Source organism: Micrasema longulum, unplaced genomic scaffold, assembly GCF_059751315.1.
Source record: "Micrasema longulum isolate JH-2025_06_02 unplaced genomic scaffold, ASM5975131v1 h1tg000765l, whole genome shotgun sequence".
Lineage (NCBI taxonomy): Eukaryota > Metazoa > Arthropoda > Insecta > Trichoptera > Brachycentridae > Micrasema > Micrasema longulum.
In genome coordinates, this window is record NW_028277959.1 from 41,514 (window position 1) to 62,800 (window position 21,287).

The window sequence follows — 21,287 nt, forward strand, 5'->3', positions numbered from 1 at the left end:
CTACGTAGCATGTATTTTTACAATCGTTACAATTAAGAAGGTAAGTTCCTGAGTTGGAAAACTTATCTTTTTTGTCTTTAGTAATTTGTTAGTAAATACTAAAGATAGTTTAAGATAAGTTTTCCAACTCAGGAACTTACCTTCTTAATTGTAACGATTGTAAAAATACATGCTACGTAGGCCAAACGGGTAGAGCCTTTAAAACACGCATAAAAGAGCACATACAATCATGGTCTAATAATAAAGATAATTCAAATTTTGCCAATCATTTAATAGAAAACAAACATTCCTTCGAATTAAAAAATAATGTAAAAATAATTCATATTGCACCCAAAGGCCATAAACTTGACAAATTAGAAATTCTCGAAATTAATAGATTAAAAAATAAACCCGACGTAGAATTACTTAATGAACAGATAACACATGTGCATTCTCCATTACTTTACCCATTGTAATATAATTTTACTAATTACTTTTTACCCCTTGTTTTTCAGAAATCATTACAAAACCACACTCACGAAGGATGGGACACCAACAATAAAATAAAATACTTAAACTCATTAAAATAACATTATATCCATTCATTTGTTAACCCATAGAAAATTTGTCGATAATGATCCTTAAGATAAAAATAACTTTATTTAATTTACTTACATATAACTTTGAATTATGTATCCTTACCTCTGTTATGTATAAATACATTTAACTTTTTAATAAATATACCAGTCTCGAAGATGTCGCGAAAGCGATGAAACCGGTCACTGGATATTCCAAATTTGTGGATTAAAGTATCACTCGTGTTTTATTTATATAATAAAAAAATCTCTGGATAATGCGAAGAATTATATTTGTTTAAATCATAAAAGATTTTCAAACAAAGAAACAGTTTTAAAACTTTCACTCAACAGAGACCTCGCAGCGTATCTCGCATGTCGTATTACCTTACGTGTATGGAACTGTGCGTTGATTGCGTTATTAGGTATCTAGTGTTAATTTTGAACTGAAAAGAGATAAAACGACTTTTAATAATATCTACTATTAACTTTAAAAAGTACATGTTTTGTTTTTTTTTTAAATATGCATTTTTCCAAAAACAAAAATCATAATATCTCAATTAAATTGTATCAAACTGATTTGAAGTGATAAGCTCTTTGGAGACACGTCAGATACTGATTCAAATTTTGAAGTAAGAGACGATGAATACTTTCATTTAGAAGACGATGTTCAAAATATTTTGTTGTTTCAATAAACACCACAGAAAACTAGGATATTAAACGACGATAAATTCACTATTGTTTTTACATTTGTAGGAACAAAAAATGATAAGGATAAGTATTTTTAGTATAACAATAAAAATGAGATAAAATAAGTTTTTTTTTTATGATTTTATTTCTCGCGCATCTTGAAATTTTAACCGATGTTAAAAAAATTAGAAGATAATATGGAATGAATTTGGAACATGATAATAAGATTGATTGTTAATTTATGTCTTATAAACAAATGCATTGAATATATAATTTAAGAAGTAAACACTAATAATTGTGCCTAAGTGTCTTCTCCGCACAGTGTTCCATCAACACATTCATAAACACGAGTTAGTTCTTATAGCATAATGCTAGCGCTTTGTTCATAAATCTGTTGGAACATTTTTACATTCAGATTGATTGATGTAATTTCTCAGTGTAGATAGAAAAACTTATTTGACTATTGAAGATAACTAAACAATCAATTATACGGATAAATGACTTTGTCTCTTATAACTAGACGTTTTTAAAATCTCCGCGGTGATATTTGGCGATTGAAAATATGTCGCCGCGTACGGGTGACAGCAAACATACTCCTAGCTTAGCGGAGAAAGAGTTAAACAGCAAACATGAGTTTCATCATAAAAACTTCTTAACCTGCTCAATTTCTGAAACAAAATAGGAAAAATTAATATATTTATATTTTCGTTATATTCACAAGCGTCATAGTCATTACACAACGGAGACTGTATGATTGCAATATACTTAATAAGTATTGTTTTTTGCAGCCACCTAAAGTAAATGGTAGAATGAGTTGAAGTTATATTATATATATACCCAATAATAAATTATGTGAGAGCAAATAAATCTATCTAATACTTTTGCAAGTAATCTAGAGTGAGTATAAGAGGATCAATCAATTAAATCAATCTTCATCTAGTATATGAAATTCAGTACGTAAATATAAAATGATACAATAATGAATTTATATTTTTCATGATTCTTCTAAAATTATTTAAAACGAAATTATTTAAGCAAAGTAGCTATAATTTTACCATCATTATTATCACATGGTAAATCTTTTTTAAAAAATTAACAAAACAATAATTAATATGTTATTATTTATACTAAGTTATCTATATGTACTTATTATTGTTATATCTGATAAACTGTATTGGGAATTGAAAATAAATTGATATTAACATAAGAGACAATTATTGCAATTGTACATATAGAAATATATCTTTATTATCATTATTGTGGATAACATAATATATAGCATCATCTCTGTAATATAATTTCCTTACCACCTAGAAGTTCTGGAAAGAGTGATGAAAAATGACATAAATCGGGCCCGCATGATTATCAATTTTGGCGGCAGCCACTTGGCCGATATAATTTTTTCAACGTGATGGAAAAAAAATTAAGACATCAAATAAACACAAACCAAAAGCAGAACCAAAATTATTCATTCATAAAAAAAATTACAGCCAAAGAAGATCGGGTGACAACTTTTGCGCCACCTTGTATAATTCACAAGCCTATGAGAAACTATTTTTTCTAGTATTTTTGATACAGTAAAAAGATTAGAAATAGGGTGAAGACATTAGCTTTCTTTGTGGCTTTCAGAGCAATATTGCGCTCCATGAATGTATTAAATAAATCTCTTTAAAATGGAGCTGATATGTTAATGCATTTTTTCAACGGCCATATTGGAATCGGATATAATATGCATTGTTTGGTGGGTAATGCCGCAACACTCCTTTTAACCTCATTTACAGATGTCGGTTCAAATGTATATAATCTTTGGGAGGCGTCTGCTGAAATTACTGGTTTTTCTGCTGAACTAGATCCCATTCTGATTTTTTTCACCCCATTTGTTAAAAAGACGGCATTATCAGTAGTTGTAGCGCCTGTATTAGGTGTCTCTGTTTACATTCACCATGGACAGACTAAGGGCTTCGCCAGAGTTGTTTTGGAGACTTTCTCTATTTAGTAATTTTTGTACGCTAGAAACTTTATTTTGTTTCTTTTATAAATGTCCTTTAAGGGTACTTGTATTTTTTACTATATTAATCGATCTTGATCGAGTTGACAGCGTATTTCTGGAATTATGTTCTACACGTCTTAACTCTTCCTTTTTACATCAATAATTTTCATCAAACCATGCATCAGATTTCCTTTTTTTGAATAGTTTTCATGGTAAGTGGTGCATGTTTGTCTAACAGGTTAGACAGTATCTCATTGTACAATTTAACCAATTATTCCATATTGTATGAGCAACGGTTAATATCCAGACTAAGCAAATATTAAATATAAAGTTAAACTTATTGATTGATTTGGTGTTTATTTTGTAGAACTCCATATTTAAACTTATAATATTAGAAATCAAACACTGATTTGACTCTACTGAACACTTTATTTTATTTTTACAAATATAAAAATAAAAACTTTGTGACAATTGTTTCGCCTTGTTAGGGCATTTTCAAACGAAGGTTTATGAAAATTTATATTTTTATATTTGTAAAAATAAAATAAATTGTTCAGTAGACTCAAATCAGTGTTTGATTTTTAATATTATAAGCTAAACTTACCTTAAATACTTATGAATTTATTTCTTCACAATTCCAGGAGGAATTTTGATATCAAATACTACAGGAAGATTGTTGGGCAGATAGTTTAAATCACAAGTAGAGGCATTAATAAATATAACTTTTCCATCAGATGAAATTCCGTAACCTAAAACATATAAGACAGTACAAATTGAAATGAAAAACTAACAAAAAAGCAATATTCGCAAAGTAAAATGTAAAACGCAATCAAAACAGGATAAAGAAAAAAACACATATAATTATATAACATATTATATGAAGCCAATCATACTTAAAATGGAAAGCTCATTTTCAAAACATTTTCATTGTATTTTACAGCTAGGCGAATTTTCATAATTTAGAAAATTTTCGTTTTCAATTTTTGATATGATAGGCCTTACATCTTGCCTGTAGCAACATTTGGCTTTGATATAAAATATTGCATCCTCTTAGCTGATAACAATATAAAATTAGAATTATTTATTGGCTTACTAAATATAAAATCATAAAAAATTTGGAAAAACCTTTTGTTATCGCTAAATAAAAAACAAAAAATTATTTCCGCATTCATAAATAATAAATTATGCACATTAGAATGAAATTTTTGCTATTTTTTAACATGATCGCATATGTGTGAAACTATAAACAGATGTGTTTGTTATTGCCGTGGGGTTTGCACAAATTAAAAGCTGAACGAATGTTGGATTTTAACTCGGTTTCACTTTCAAGATGTTTGGTTCTGATTTTAGAAGTATGTATGCACTTTTTTTATAATTACCCTTAGTGATAAATATTCTTTTATTTTAGAAAAAAACATTCGGTACTCAATAATGGTAGCGGGGAGTTAATTTATGTTTTTTAGATGTTTAAAGGTAATAATTATTGGTCTCAATTAGATGATGAATAACAATCAATCAGCCTTGTATAACATAGACTAGAGAAAATAAATCCATATGTATAAAAGACAATGTTCGTATGTGTGTCCTCGATAGACTAAATAACTATTGGACCGATTTACGTGTGTTTTTTTGCATATTGATGAGCTTTGTCTTGGGTATTTTTATAGTTCTTAAACCTTGCAGAAAAAAGATAAAAGCGTAAATGTTATATTCATCATTCACCATTTAAGCGGATATTTTTGTCAGTTAGATAATATTTGATGCCATTATGATTAGATAATGTCTCCACATATAATATTTTTTCACATGTTTAACACTTTATATAAATGCAGACGATACTGCTCTAGTTGTTTCGCATAGCGATCTTAGTAAATGCAATAAAACATTACAAAAAGACTTATATTTTTATTTCTAAAAATTTGGTGCCAAGATGCAGGAATCTTAATAAACGCAAAAAAATAATGCATGTAAGGTCGTCACAGATTAAAATCTCACAATTTTGAGTGGCTTCATAACCATTACTTTGATAGAATCTGCTAATGTGATACGAAGGCGGATTGATAATGAAGCTAGATAGCAGCACAAACACAAAAAAGATTTATTTTTTCCAAATTGCAATCTGTCAAACGGCAGCTGTTAAAATGTCACCCAAATTCATCGATTAGTTAATTTGTTGTAGTCGTTTGAAGTAAACAACTTTTGTGTTTCTTGAAAAATGGAAAAAAGCTAATTTCGTGCAGTGATTAAACACTATTATTTGAAAGGGAAAACGGCGAAAGAGGCAAAAGAAAAGCTCGATAAACATTACGGTAAGTCTGTTCCGTCAGATTACATGATAAAATATTGGATTAAACGCGGCCGAACAAGCACTGCAACAATACCATCAACAGGAAGGCCAAAAGAGGTGGTTACTGAAGAAAATATCAAGAAAATCCTCAATATGGTTATGAATGATCGCCGAGTGAAGTTGCGTGAGATTGTTGAAATGGTAAACATTTCATATGAATGTGTGTTCAACATTTTGCATGAACATTTGCATCGGCAAGATGGGTGCCGCATCAGTGCCGATCAGTGTCGAACAAAAACGAGTTCGAGAGACCACTTCGCAGCAATGTTTGGACATGATAAAGCGTAATCCTGTTGATTTTTGGCGTCGATTAATCACTGTTGATGAAACATAGGTGCACCACTATACACTTGAAACCAAAAATCAATCAAAACAATGGGTGGAAGCCGGTGGAAGTGCTCCGAAGAAGGCAAAGGCAGTGAAATCGGCTGGCAAGGTTATGGCCACTGTATTTTAGGATGCACTTAGAATATTGCTCATCGATTATCTTGAAAAAGGATCGACAATCACAGGAAAGTATTTATTTATTTTATTTTATTAACATAAACGGCAAATCTGCCTTTTACAAACATTTATAATATTAACATATTTGGCTTAATATTTTTTCCTTTTTTTTTCAAAAACATGAATTTAAAAAAAAAGATTTATAAAAAAAAAAAAAATCAAACCAAAAATTATACAAGATTTATATTTGAAAAAATAACCTAAAACATTCTACAGTAAAACAACAAGAAAATCATAAGTACTGTTTCACACAGCTAGGCAAAGTGAACAAAAAACTGTACATGAAATGCATGAATAAATAAATATAATTACGATTCACCATCTTTGAAAAAGTTCAAAAGGTTTGTTCTATAGGAACAATACCCTACACTTAATATATCAGATACGTGGGAATAACTATTGCCGAATTCATGAAGTCTATTTAATACTGCATTACAAGTATACACTGTCCGTGAATTGTTGCTACAAAACGGTGGCACCTGTCTAGTCATTTTTCCAGGCACCCTGAAGTTGATGAGAGATAACAGTTCAGGGCAATCCCATATTGAATTTACAATTTTGAATAAATTTAAAAGGTCTATAATTTTTCTTCTATCGTTAAGTTTTAACAAATTTAATGTATTTAGTAAAAAATCGTAATTTAAAAATTCATGACTGATTCTAAGTTTAAAATTTATATACCGTAAGAAATTTTTTCGGACTCTTTCAAGAGAATTTTGGTGACAGTTGTAGTAAGGAGTCCATATTGTAGAGTTATACTCCAACTGGCTTCTCACTAATGAAGTAGACATCAACTTCAAAGTGCCTATGTTTTTGAATTCCTTAGTCACACGTAACATGAAGCCTAACATTTTTAGAGATTTACTAGTAATATTATTTATGTGCCTAATAAAGGATAATTTTTGATCAAAAACGATACCCGGGTCGCGCACCTCAGAAGTTGAGCCTAATTGCATTGGGTTTTTTATTCTAAAAAACCTCATTATGTGGCATTTTTTTATATTTAATTGAAGTTTATTGGTGGAGCACCACTGGAACATTTTATCTAAATTACGTTGCAGAGTCACACAATCAATTACGGAATTAATAACTTTAAAAATTTTCATGTCATCGGCAAACAGCAATATTTCCACATCATCAAATACATCCATTATATCATTAACAAAGATGATGAACAGTATTGGGCATTATTGGATCAATCGAATGATGCAATCAAGGAAAAACGACCATATTTAAAGAAGAAAAAAGTGCTCTTTCTTCAAGACAAAGCACCGGTTCACACAGCATTAGATACGATGCTAAAATTACATGAAATACACTTCGAATTGGTTAATCATACACCTTATAGTCCAGATTCAGCTCCTAGTGACTTTTTCCTGTTTCCAAACTTGAAAAAATGGCTCGTAGGAAAAAGTATCAGCTCAAACAAAGAAGTGATTACCGAAACTAACGCGTATTTTGAGAGGTTCCCGAAATCTTATTATTCAGATAGTATAAAAAAGTTGGAATATCGTCTTACTAAGTGTGTCCAAGTAAAGGGAGACTATGTTGAGAAATAAATAGTTTTTGAAAAAAAAAAACTGCAAGCGGCGAAGAAAGAATTCGGAGAAATGGTCCGGCTAGGCATTGCCCGACCATCCGAGAGCTGCTGGTCATCACCTCTTCATATGGTCCCCAAGGCGGATGACCAATGTAGATTATGTGGTGATTACCGCTCTTTAAACGCCCGAACGGTACCTGACCGGTACCCCGTGCACCACATCCAGGACTTCGCGCAGTCACTACAGGACAAGAAATTCTTCTCTACCATAGATCTGGTGCGTGCATATAACCAGATCCCGGTAGCTGTAGAAGATATTGTAAAAACAGCGATATCAACACCTTTCGAAATGCAGCCCAAACGTTTCAGAAGTTCATGGACGAGGTTTTCCTCGGCCTGGACTTCTGCTATGCCTACATAGATGATATTTTGATCGCCTCAGAGACAGAGGAACAGCATCAGCAACACTTGAGTTTGCTCTTCAAGCGGTTGCAAGAATATGGTGTTGTGGTCAACGCCGGGAAATGCCACTTTGGCAAATCCGAGGTAAAGTTCCTCAGGTATCTCGTGTCCTTCAAAGGGACACGCCTGCTCCCGGACAAAGTTGAAGCCATAAGAAGGTACAGCAAATCAGAGACCACTAAAGACTTGCGACGATTCCTTGGGACTCTTAACTTTTATAGAAGGTTCATCCCCAAGGCTGCCGAGATGCAAGCACCTTTAAACGATTTTATCATAGGTAACGTGAAAGGGAAACATCCAGTATCATGGACGACAGAAACAACCTCTGTTTTTGAACGGTGTAAGGAAGAAATGGCCCAAGCAGCACTCCTCGCACATCCAAGGTGCGACGCAGAATTAGCATTGTTTACGGACGCCTCAGATAACGCCGTCGGCGCTGAACTCTTGGCCATCTACCTCGCAGTGAAGTACTTCCGGCATATGCTGGAGGCCAGGACTTTTACGATTTATACTGATCATAAGCCAATTACGTTCAAGTTTAAACAGAAGGCTGATAAATGCTCACCTAGACAATTTAGGCACCTTGACTTTATTAGTCAATTTTCTACCGATATTCGGTTTGTAGCCGGTGAAAATAATGTGGTCGCCGACGCACTGTCTAGAGTTGAAGCTGTAGAAGCACCTCTAGACTATGCAGCCTTAGCAAAAGACCAATTAAACAATGAAGAATTGAAGGAATGCCTAGATGATGGTTTGGATCTAACAATAAAGCAGATCTTCATCCTAGGCACTGAAGTCACGATCTTCTGCGATGTCTCCACAGAGAGAGCCAGACCCTTTATCACAAAGAAATACCGACGAACTGCCTTTGATACAGTTCATAGACTGTCGCATCCTGGAGCCCGCGCAACTGTCAAACAGATGACACAAAAGTTTGTGTGGCCATCTATAAAGGCAGACTGCAGATAGTGGGTAAGAACATGCCTGCAGTGCCAAGCGAATAAAGTGTCTCGTCACGTGTCTTCTTCGCTGGGGTCATTCAATCCACCCTCAGCGCGATTCGAGCATGTACATATCGACATGGTGATGCCAATATCAGAAGGATATAGGTACTGCTTGACGTGCGTCGATAGATTTACACGATGGCCCGAAGCGTGGCCAATACGAGACCAAGAAGCCCAAACGGTGGCACGAGCATTTTACGAAGGATGGATCGCACGCTTTGGAGCTCCGAGAAGAGTGAGCTCAAACAGGGGTATGAACTTCATGTCCAATTTGTTCAAGCAGCTAAATTGCTTGGCAGGTACGACACTGATACATACCACAGCCTACCATCCTGAGGCGAACGGCATGGTGGAACGTTTCCACCGCCACCTTAAAGCGGCCATCCGTTGCCATCAGACAGAAAGATGGACAGAAAGCCTGCCCACGGTTCTGATGGGAATCAGATCTGCATGGCGCGAAGACCTGCAGACCACATCCGCAGAGCTAGTATATGGCGAACTTTTACATTTGCCCGGCTAATTTTTATGTGAAAACCAGCAAGAGACTGAGAACGCCGAAAATTTTATTACGATTGTGAGAGAACAGTTCAAGGATATATGCCCAGCATCGCTGATTCGTCATAAGGAGAGGAAATTATTTGTCTTCAAAGATTTACCGCATTCCAAGTTTGTATTTGTACGCGATGATAGGGTTCATAAACCCCTACAGTCGCCATACATGGGTCCTTATGAAGTAATACGCCGCAACGAGCGCGTGTATACATTAAAAATCAAGGATTGAGAGGTGGCGGTCACAATAGATAGATGAAACCTGCTTACACAACAGAAGCAGAAGAGACAAATCCAGGGGAAATGCAAATTATACCCACACCAGCCACGCAAAAACCCCCAGAAGTAGAAAAAAAAACTTCCATACCCCATACGACAATACGTGCAGGACGTAGAGTACATTTCCCAAAACGCCTGTTCGAAATTAGATTCATTGAAAAAAGAAAAATAAAGAAATAAACACTCTAATAATGCTTATAATAATATTCAATATAATTATCTGACTCAAGGAAGTCCTAACATGTTTTAAGTTTATCAGTGTAATATGACTCTATGCCAAATGACCGTAATAATAAAGTGAAAATTAGACAGCTTACCCACCACATACCGCACACCGCATCTGAGGACATAAGTCTCCTTGGCGGTGCCCACATACATGGAAAATTTGCTCGTTGTCAAACGAGAAAAGCTGCCCGAAAGAGCTCTCTGAAATCTGGTAGCCTTAGCATCTTTGTGCTGAAAGAAAGTAATCCAGAAGTACATAATATATACTTCATTGGATTGAGAAGAGAGGGAAGTGAATTCTTCTCTGACTGGGATTAAATTGATTGGACATGATCAATTCGCCTAAATGATTACTAAACTTTTTAAAAGCCTTGAAATTCTTTTTAGAAGCCACCAGATCTGTATATCAGATCTGTATAGAAGGGGAAAGGGACAAGACCACAGAATGTGTTCAGAAGATTGGTTAGGATATCCGCAGCAGCACGAAGGGGAGTCAACAATATTAAAAACAAATATTTTTTTATTAAATTTACCATGACCTGATAAAAACTGCGTAGTCCAGTGATCGGGGATAACCCAAGAAGATTCTAAGCGCTGACGGATTGAAGGAAAAAAAAGGAAGGTAACCCTCCCTGAAGGGAAAGATTCCCATTACGATTGCCAACCATTAAGAAGAGCATTTAGAGTCATTTTTTTATATTCGATTGAGACATTCCTTCAGTTGGGAGTAGACGGACCCCACCAATAACAAAGGAACGCCTTCTTTTTAGGTGAAAATTTGCAGATCGTCGCTAAACCTCCAGATCTAAAGAAAACAAGCCCGTTAGAACCGGGAGTGCATCCGTTGAGCATGTCCTATATGCTCTAGAAAGAGCCAGAAGAGGTTGCCTTTGTCCGCTTAAAATAATTCGCCTGAAATATTGCAACTCACATCGGTGTGCCCAACAGCCAGCTGCATAGAATACGATACCTAGGAAAATAGATCTATAATAGACCGTTGAAGTTTCAAAAGACAATCCCCAGCTGGCTCTGGCCAACTGTGGAACTGGCCAGCTGTGGCAAAGCGTGCAACTTTGTGGAAAGCCATCTTTCCCAAATTCACGGCTTTCCTAGCATGGGAAGCGTAGGAAAAATTTCTTTCAAGGATTACACCAAGGTTTGTAACCGAATTTGACGCTCGAATAGAAGTTCCCAGAAATTTGATTGAAGGAGGACACACAAAATTACCTTTTAAAAGTGAGAATTGAGTTTTTTGAGAAACAAAACTTAATTTATTTCGAATACCCCAATCGGATACTTTATTTAATGCATTAGCTGCGTCACCCTCCAGAGATCTGCGGCTATTGCCCTCAATCAAAATACATCCATCATCGGCAAAAGCCTGAATCATACATGATGAAGGAAGGGGAAGTTCGAGAAAATCATCAAACAATATATTCCACAAAAGTGGTCCCAAAACAGAGCCTTGAGGACAGCCACATGAAATCTCACGGGATAAAAGTGTACTGCCACTGGGATACACAACGTTTCGATTTGAAAAATAGCTTATTATAATTTCAAATAAGTTTGCAAGTATTTGTCGAAGTCGTAGCTTGAAAATTAGACATTAAAAAATAACTTAAGGTAATAAGAAACTCTTGTGTAATAAAACTCCATCATAATAAATATGATATAATAGCCAGACAAGCATAACTGATAAGGCGTAGTTTTAAATAATATCAGAATTAGCAAATAAGCAAATAGTTGTATAGAATATCATGTGAAAAGATTTAAAGAGAGTTCTCAGATATTATTTTATGTAGTTTATGATAATATAAATTAACTTTTGAATTCAATATAACATTAATTTTACTAAAGCAATTTTTTTTTTGTGCAAAACAAGCGATTGTAGGTGAAATTGCTGTTTATCGGTATGATCGAAGGGCCGACCTAAGTTCCAAAGTAGAGCAGCCATGAGCAACATCAAGTCAATGGAAGAGACGGTGCACAGCGTCCAGCAGACGCAGAGTCTGATACCACAACAACCAACGCCAGTGACCGACCACACCCAGCGAGTTATGCTGGGGTGGTTAATAGCCATTACAATTATCATGGCGGGGTGGAGCATATACCGCCACTGCCGTTGTGTCCTGACGAAGACAGTAGCAGCCAGGGTCACAGCGGACTCGGAAGCAGCCAAGCCCCCACCGTCACCACCAAGACCTCCAGTAACGCGAGTCTAAGGTCAAAGACTCACTGGGGGAGGGTAGATGTGGGGACAGAAGATAAGAGAGACGAACGTCGCGCGGGTTGCGACAGTCTGGTAGTTCACGCGAGGAGGCTAGCACATGTGTACACGAGTACGCACTCGTGCGCCACCTCGCCAAAGCGAGTCGGTCCCAGCCATGAACGAGGCATTACTAATAACTTCTAGTAAATATAGTAATCTATTGTATCTTAGAGTAAATAAAGTAACGTCCTAAACAAAAAGTGTTTTCAATATAACCCCTGGTCCACCCTTAGTGTAAGAGCCTAAAGAATCATTACAATACACCATTTAGGTATAAAGAATAAAATATTTTACCATTTAAAGGTATTTTAAGAAGTAAAATTATTTGCCAACACAAATTCTGCTCCATTGAGCAGAACTGCTAATTTGTTTATAATTTGCTAATTAATTCTAATTTGTTTTGTGCATTCACAAAACCAATTAGAAATAAATTTGGACAGCGAACACTAGATTATATTATTTTCTTAAATATTTAATATGCTGCCACATGAATTGAAAACATGTCTTAATAGAAATAAAATAATATTTTTATAACGTAAGTAGTTGGACGATATACAATTACTGTACTGATTAATTATTTATGTACAATTCAATGTTTCAAATGCCGTATTTTTATATTTCGTTTGTATGATTTAATTCTGTTTTTTTTTTTTTTTACCTTCTCTTTTATGTTTATTGATGAGATTAAAAAAAAAGTCTATACAACTTTGGATGTATGTGTTACAATACAAATCTGCGAAGTTTTATCTCTCCATGACCTTTTACCACAAAAAAATATTTTACCGACTAAACTATAAAAAAAAGGTACTTTTGAAAGTTACATCATCTTTTACGTTTGTCCAAACGGTTTTTACACGCTTTCAATACACAATCAAGCATTTTGGTTTTGAAATAAATGTCAAGCTCACGTCAAAAACCAGCTGGCTGTTACAGCATGATCAAATACGCGTTAGGCATAACTGATTGTTTGGGCATGGGTTAAGTGTCATAATTTTAGAGGTTCAAGGTGCATCTATGTGCAAATGATTTTTTTAAGGAAACCATACCTGTTTCTATAGTTACGTAAAAGCATTATTGTGCAAAGTTTTGTAAGTATACTTAATAACGTTTTATTTTAAGAGGAAAAGCGGTGTGTTTTGTCTTCATATAAACGTATTTCTGTATTTTCCCCTGAATTATGGCACTAGAGCAGGGTTTTTTACACACTATAAATATTTACCATTAGCATGTCCCTATTGTTTTGTTTTTTTGATAAATAGTTTATTATGGGAACTTGAATCACAAAAAAGGAATGAAAAATAAAAATTTCCTGCTGATACTCATGATACTCTAAAAATATGAAAAAACGGTTTAGTTTTGAGGTGCGGAAAACGGGACAGCGAAATGTTGATTTGGTCTATTTTAGTAAGGCTTAAAAGGTCCAACATGGAGTTTTCTTTTTCGCACAGTATCGGGAAGGCATCTGCAAGACAGTGATAGAACAATGTTAAAATACCTATTTATCAAAATTACCGTTCACCGCTTATCCTCACAATTCATGAAATCCGAATATAATAATGTATATGTATGCTACGTATCTAATTTGAATTGAATACAGTAATTGATATGAAGCTTTAGATTGTGTTCATTTAATCTGTACATGATAATTTACTCAAATCTAGCATTAACAAAGCATTGCCGGATTCAGCTAGTATAATATAAAAGAAGACATAATATATTGAAGATGCAGAAGTAACAAACTTTTACATTTGATATAAAACGCTCATTTTATTTTTTTTTTTTAATAAAAATATATTCCTCCATTGGCTTTTCTAAAATTGTGACAAAGTAAAGTAATATAAATTAACAATATTTACATGAATAAACAATAAGAAGGAAAAAAACACAAATAATATTTGATATACAGTTCAATCATGAAAAGCGCTAAAATAGGTACTTTTTTGAAAAACATATTTAAAAAAATCAGAATTATCGCATATCGATTCACCTTTATTTTTATTTAATCCAGCGTGAGTAGATAATATGGTATTACCAATATAAGGGATTGAAATTTGATAGTCTCTCACCCTGCCATTTGGAAACTATGTGTTTACAAATAACTTACCTTCGTGTACGTGGCCGAAAATGTGATATTTTACTCTGAGACGTTTTTGGACCACCTGAAGTAATTCTACACAGCCCGCTCTAACTCCACTGCAGCAGAGGTCTCCGTGACCAATAGGAGGAGTGTGTGAAACTAAAATATCTGTATCTAAAGGAATTTGGTTCCATTTCTCCAGACATTGCTTTCCTCTTGGTAAGTTGAAAGCCCATTTACAAAATTCTGGTTGCCTGCAATCGAAAAAAAATTATAGGCATATTAAGAAGCTGTGAGTTGACTGTTGTAAGAAGTTGTGCAGAAAGAGATAAGAAAGCTAAGGTCGCTGAACAGTCCAAAATTGTCATCGCAGCATACCATTAAAGTCGTTTTTGCAAACATAATACTCAAAAACATTAAACGACTGTAGTATGAATAGAGTGGAAGAGGACAGATGAGAATATGTATCGTGTGATTGAGAGTCACCGAATGTTTATTTATCGAATAAGACACCGAGCTTATGTTATTAAACGATAAATACAGATTACGGAAATGCAAACAAACGGGTTTAAAAATCAATATAACAATTCACGCCTTGGTCCCCTTAACCCCTTGACTGTCGAACCAAGTCATCGAAAGGGTCGAGAGTTTCAAATACCTGGGAGTATATGTTTAGGAAAATGGCAGCTTTCAAAAATAACTGGGAGTGCGGCTAGGAATAGCAGGCGCCACATTCAACAGTATGAAGACTGTCTGGAGATCGGATATTTACTCGCTTACTTGCCGCCTACATAACGCCTGCATAACACCTATTATCCTCTACGGATGCGAACCGTGGCACCTCACTGGGGCCCAAAACAGCAAAATACTGAGTTTTGAGAATAGGTGTCTCTGAAGAATCTTGGGTGCGCGGTGGTTTGACTTTGTGAGGAATGAAGTAATAAGAGAATGGACGCAGTAAACTCCAGTGACAACTGTCATCAAGCGGAGGTGATACAGCTGGCTTGGCCATTTACTGCGGATGCCTCCTGAGAACCTTAACCACGCTTACCTACTTTACAAGGCATCAGGTTCTCGACATCCCGGACGTCCCCTGCTGACGGTTCGTTGGCAGTTCATATCAGAACTACGGGACCCGAACCTGACTTGAGAGGATGCACAGGAGCTGACAGCCGACAAAGATGCCTGGAGGAACTTAGTGGACACCATATGATCCAACAAGGGAGCAGACATGGAATGATGATGATGATGATGACTGAAAAGCATTTTAACCTCACTGTAAACTGTACATCCATTATTTTAATGAAAATGTAACAGAGTGAATAAAACAACCCGATCCGGACACAGCTAACTATATAGACATAGGCAAAATGGTGAATGTTACACAATGTGTAAAGTGGCCACTTAAACCCGCCAATGACAGGTCATAAGCCCTGTAATTTCCTAGACTTCCATATTCTCTTCTCTAAAATCTTCTCCATCCGTATTGTAATTTGTTAATATAGATGAGTGTTTTTCAACCTGTGGGTCGCAACTTCTCAGGAGGTCGCAGTCTTGCTAGGAGGGTCGCAGGCACAAGCAAGGCAAAGTAAAAGTAAGAGATGAAAAACTAGCATTTTGGGAGGGAGAGGTAGCGCCAGATCTTAAGAAATCTGGCGCTATCTCTCCCTTCTACTCGTAAGGTGGCATATTTACACTGATATAGATAATCAAGGTCTTATTGAATAATTTGAAAGATACAATGCTCTTTTAGCTACTATTTTTACCAGATGAAATGGCTAAATCAAGCTCTTCAATTTGCCTGTATGCATATGATTGTATGTCATATTTCTTAGTTCACCGGGTCACTAATTCTTAGACTTTAGCAAGGTGATTCACTATTCAATCATTTATAAAGATAGTTTTATGCAAAAAAAAAATTTTTTCACGCTAGGTTAGTATATAATTTTTTACAATAAAAGCTGAGTTTTTTTACCATTAAATATTTTTGTATGTTACGGACGTCAATGAAGCCTAGCGGCCCTTACTGGGCCTTTTAGTATCTAATTAAAACAAGAACTGCGGTATATGTAAGCAAAGTGCTGTACCCTTCAATAAAGATTCATGTTTGTTACGTTTGGGGGTGTTCATACTGAGGAATATAGGATCAAGTATTATTTTTAGAAATAAAATAAAACCTGCACCAAACATTCAATCGAATCGTTTCTGTTTTGTTGAATATGTTGTATGCCGATAGATTCACACCTTAATTTGATCGGGTATCAGAATGGAGGTACCCTTATACGTGGCGAGAGAGAGACAGATAGAACAGGCAAACAGCGCTCGCTCTCTCTCTCACGTGGCGTGATTGGCCGGCTATTCACACCCACTATTGGCCAAACGGTATTATTTTTGTATAAATTATTTGTATTACGAAATGGAAAAAAATATTTATGAAGAAAAAAACATATCAAAATTTAAAATAATGGTCTAGACATATGTGATAAACAATTTATAAATATATTTGCAATGTTATTATTAGAACACACTTAACAATATGTATGATATGTGTGCCCTACTTTAAGATTTAATTCCGATTATTTCCGTTTTTGTTAGATCTTGGGCGAGCGTGCGCTTAGTTTGTTGGTTTCCGCTACCTTATAACCAGCAGGGTGGACCCGCTAAACTCGGCAGAAGCGAGTCAGCTACAATGCCGTTTTAACTAATTGGACACTTGCTCGGTTTTAGGGGTAGCGGATCAGTAAGAAAGCACTGTAATAAAAACAAACGCAACATACCATGGCGTTCCATATATTTTGATACCATAAATTGTAACTGCTGAATCTTCCAAATATGTACAATTTGTGAGTTCATTTTTTATGTTCACATTACTAATGGCATCTGTGAGTTTTTCTTTGGCCATTCCTAGGGTCGGTATTCCATCGAGAACTGAGTGCATTTTTTGAAGCGGGTGAGTGAAATTTCGATCAAAACTAAGTTCATGATTACCAGCTATGACAATTTTATGTTTGTGTGGTAATCTCCCTAAAACAGAATAATAATATTGAGGTATTTTATTTTTTAATGCACAAAATACACAAATTTACATAGACACAATTATATGTTTTTTATGTCCCGACTTGTTAGAAAATTCCGTGTTAAGTTGGGACTCTTCGATATATAAATCAAAAATATTTATTTACATATTAAAACAATATACAGGTAATCAAAACAATATGCAAAATAATCAAAACAATATGCAAAATAATCAAAACAATATACAAAATAGTAATAGAAAAATATACAAAATAATAATAGAAAAATATAAATAATAAAAATTTTAACATGTAGAATAATGGAATGTAGAAACGTTATATAATAATACGTATGACAGTGATGATATACACATATACGTATATGGATAATAATGAAAACAGCAGCGATGTTATGTATTTACTCCCGAACCAATCTCATACAGTGGTCTCTACCCCTCGATACAATCCAATTATGGATCTTCATCTTAAATATAAACGTTGTTTTGGAGCACTTAATATGTTGATCCAAGACGTTAAACACTCTTGGAGCTATATATGAAAAGTGTCTCCGAACAAACATCGTACGCGTTCTCGGTATTAAGAAGTTTAGGTTACGCGAAAACCTCGTACGGGCATTCTGTTGGGACCTCCTTCCGTAGTCGCCTGACCAGAAAATTGTCAATACATTCTTGATATAGATTTGAGGAATATCAAGAACTTTTAACAATTGAAATAATGGTTCAGATGGGTAGGTTGGAGGGCACCGAAGCATAACCCTAAGAATAAGTTTTTGCGTCTTGATTAGGGGGTTCATGACAATTGTCGAGCAACCTCCCCAGCCAATTATGCCATAAGCAGCTACAGATTGGAAAAGCGCAAAGTAGACATTTTTAAGAGTGCTAACGTCCATAATGTTTCTGAGTGAGCTAAAGACATGACACAGTTTTCTTAATCTAGATACCAGGGACTGAACCTGGGTCTCCCATCGCAAATTTCTGTCAATTACAATGCCTAGATATTTTATATTATCAACTGGTTTCAATAATTGACACGAATTTCTAGAGTTTATATGTAGCTTTAAACTGGCTTCAGGTGGTGACCCATCTCTTATCCGAAATGTAAGATATTTTGTTTTATCCACATCAGCGTTAGCAGATTGTCATCCAGACAGTTTTTGACACTTCGCATAGCACAATTTGCTTTTTGAAACACAGAGTTCCAGTCACTAGCCTCAAACAAAACAACTGTGTCATCAGCAAACGCTATAGTTTTTCCGCCATTACTCAAATCACACAAAGAGTTTATATATAGGAGGAAGAGAACAGGTCCCAAGACACTTCCTTATGAACTTGTGATAAAAACCTTAACGGATATTATTTTACAGGTAAGATAAAAGAAATTGAAGAACCTAGCATTCTAATTTAATGTTTAAATAAATGACACTCGAGTAGTTAAGCCATTAGTGTGTATATGTAAACAGAGCTTCAGATATCACTGTGACTTGTCCAAACTTATGTCGACAATATGCAACTAAAAAACATATAAATTAATAAAAGTTTTTGAAATTCATTAAGTTTAAATGACAAAGTCTTTATTTCTATCGTACTTAAATCTAAATACTCAAAACGATCATTTAAAATATATTATGTTCAAATTTGACATTTAAAATTAAGTGATGTACTGAAAAATCTGACACAGCTAAAGCGAAATAACAGAATAAATTGACATACCTATCCAAGAATTAAACTCTTGGACTTCTTCCAACTGCCCGCATCTTGTAAAGTCTCCAGCGTGAATGAAAATATCTCCATCGGGGACTTCGAACTTAACATGATTTGTAAGAGAATGTGTGTCGCTCATGCACACAATTCTAACTTTGTCATCGGTAACTTTGGAAATTGGAGGTTTTGCGTTAACTTTAATCACTTTTTGAGATCGAGATATTTCTTTCCACGCTTGCGTTGGATTCGCAGTCGAAGGATGAACTTCTACGTTCATGGCAAACTAAAGGTTGTTTACAGTTATGAGAACTAAAAATTATTACGTTTATACACAAAATAAGTGAATCTTATTCTTATCGTAGAACCTCTTGACAGATGAGAATCATTGACAATTTATTTGACAGTTGCGGTAACCAGCAGTACGTATTTTTATTTGTCTATGGTCCCGAACGGCAAGTAGAGTGAACATAGCAGCGAAACGTGTCCATAATAATAATATTATAATAATTGCTATATCAACACAAAAATGCATCGTGTTAAAATATTATCATATATAATACGAATATATGAATTTGACTTGTTTTTTTAGTAAATGCAGTAGGTATACATTTGTTTATTTTATTTCTTAACTATATGCATGTTAGAAATTAATTATGAAAAAAAAACTAATTTGTAATTGCCTAGGTACCAGTAAAATAATTTTTAAAAATTATAAAAACAAAATGAAATCATTCCTAACTACATAGAGGTAATAATATATCAACTATAATAAAATGTTCATAAATTTGATATCCGTAGTCTTTTTATTCGTTTATTTATAATAATTTATGTGAAATTTCAAGCATAAGAATTAAAGCACTTTGGCAGAATATATTATCTAAATATAAATATATTCACCATAGAATGATATTTACATTGATACTAATAATTATTTCTACCGAAGTCCTACTGAACTGCGTATTTAAATTTTATACTCACTAAATTACTTACCAACGCTTTCAATACTAATAAAAACTACAACCCTACAACTTAAAAAAAACATTTACAGCGAATGATTTACAAATTTTTTCTTTTATTTATACACGGTGTATTAAATTTTATTTTCAAATTATGTAACTTTTATTTCGGCCGATATTAACATCTTTTGGTAAATGACCTCAATAATGATTGAAAGTAGGTAATATCCTCGCTGCATTTAGTTGTGCATAGGGCACTGAATTGAAACACTGATTGTAGCGTTTCTTGTAAAATTATTACATCACAAAGATTTAAATGATCAGTCTTTCGCCTTCGGAAAGAAAGTGATTTTTGTAGTATTTTTGAACTGATTATTGGGAATTAAACTTGATATCTCGTGTACTGTATGGTAATCAACATGCTAATCAGTATGCTATAAACATTTAGTGAATTTTGCAAAAGCAATTTAAACCTTATTGACATATAATCTGCATAAGCATCGATTTACCACACCAAGTCAATATAACGGGCGGGAAACGACGAAACGTATTTTAAAATAGAAAAAGGTTTTTATCTAAAAAACGCAATGAGTTGATGTGGTACCGCGAAGTTATACCTATGTAAGTAATATATTTATTTATTTAACACTTTATACATTTATACAGTTAATGTACATATAAGGGCGGTCATATTGCCTTAAGGCAATTTTTTCCTAACTACCCAACCGTTCAGTTTGAAAAAAATTCAAGACATATTTTAATATAATGATATACCTATAAAAACGCAACTTTTAATACATGGGTCATCAATTGTTTTAACTCAGCGTTCTCAACAAAGGGGTTAATTACAGCGCAAAATAATTTTATATTGAATTTTAACATTTTAAACGGTTTATTACAATTTAGAGTTAACCTGTATGTATATCGGTATATTCGAAAATATTAATGAAAAATCTATAAAACAACTTTATGTAAAAGCTCTGTTACTATACGCACATAAACATTATTTTCTATTTTCCGTTACAAATACAAAAGTTACTAGATACTCCACCCTGATGCTGCAATTAAAAAAAAAATACAACCTTTGGTCAAAGAGGATTGGCCTA

At 34.3% G+C, this 21,287-nt stretch overlaps 1 protein-coding gene across 1 annotated transcript; it reads right to left on the reverse strand.

The window, feature by feature from the left end:
* Positions 1-1,058: 1,058 nt before the first annotated feature.
* Positions 1,059-19,660, reverse strand: LOC148279105 (metallophosphoesterase domain-containing protein 1). The gene is made up of 5 exons (XM_088230440.1): positions 19,235-19,660; positions 17,268-17,514; positions 14,518-14,744; positions 3,839-3,983; positions 1,059-1,912 (listed from the first exon to the last, which is right to left on the reverse strand). The coding sequence occupies exons 1-4, from the start codon at positions 19,500-19,502 to the stop codon at positions 3,856-3,858; spliced, it is 870 nt and encodes a 289-aa protein (XP_088086566.1). The 5' UTR covers positions 19,503-19,660; the 3' UTR covers positions 1,059-1,912; positions 3,839-3,855.
* Between the last annotated feature and the right edge of the window lie 1,627 nt (positions 19,661-21,287).

Excerpts from the sequence above, each read along its gene's own strand:
- LOC148279105 (XM_088230440.1), bottom strand. The coding sequence starts at position 19,502 with ATGAACGTAGAAGTTCATCCTTCGACTGCGAATCCAACGCAAGCGTGG. Across the intron at positions 17,515-19,234 it reads AGAGTTTAATTCTTGGATAG|GGAGATTACCACACAAACAT; the intron begins GTATGTCAATTT and ends ATTCTGTTTTAG. Across the intron at positions 3,984-14,517 it reads TTTCGGCCACGTACACGAAG|GTTACGGAATTTCATCTGAT; the intron begins GTAAGTTATTTG and ends TATATGTTTTAG.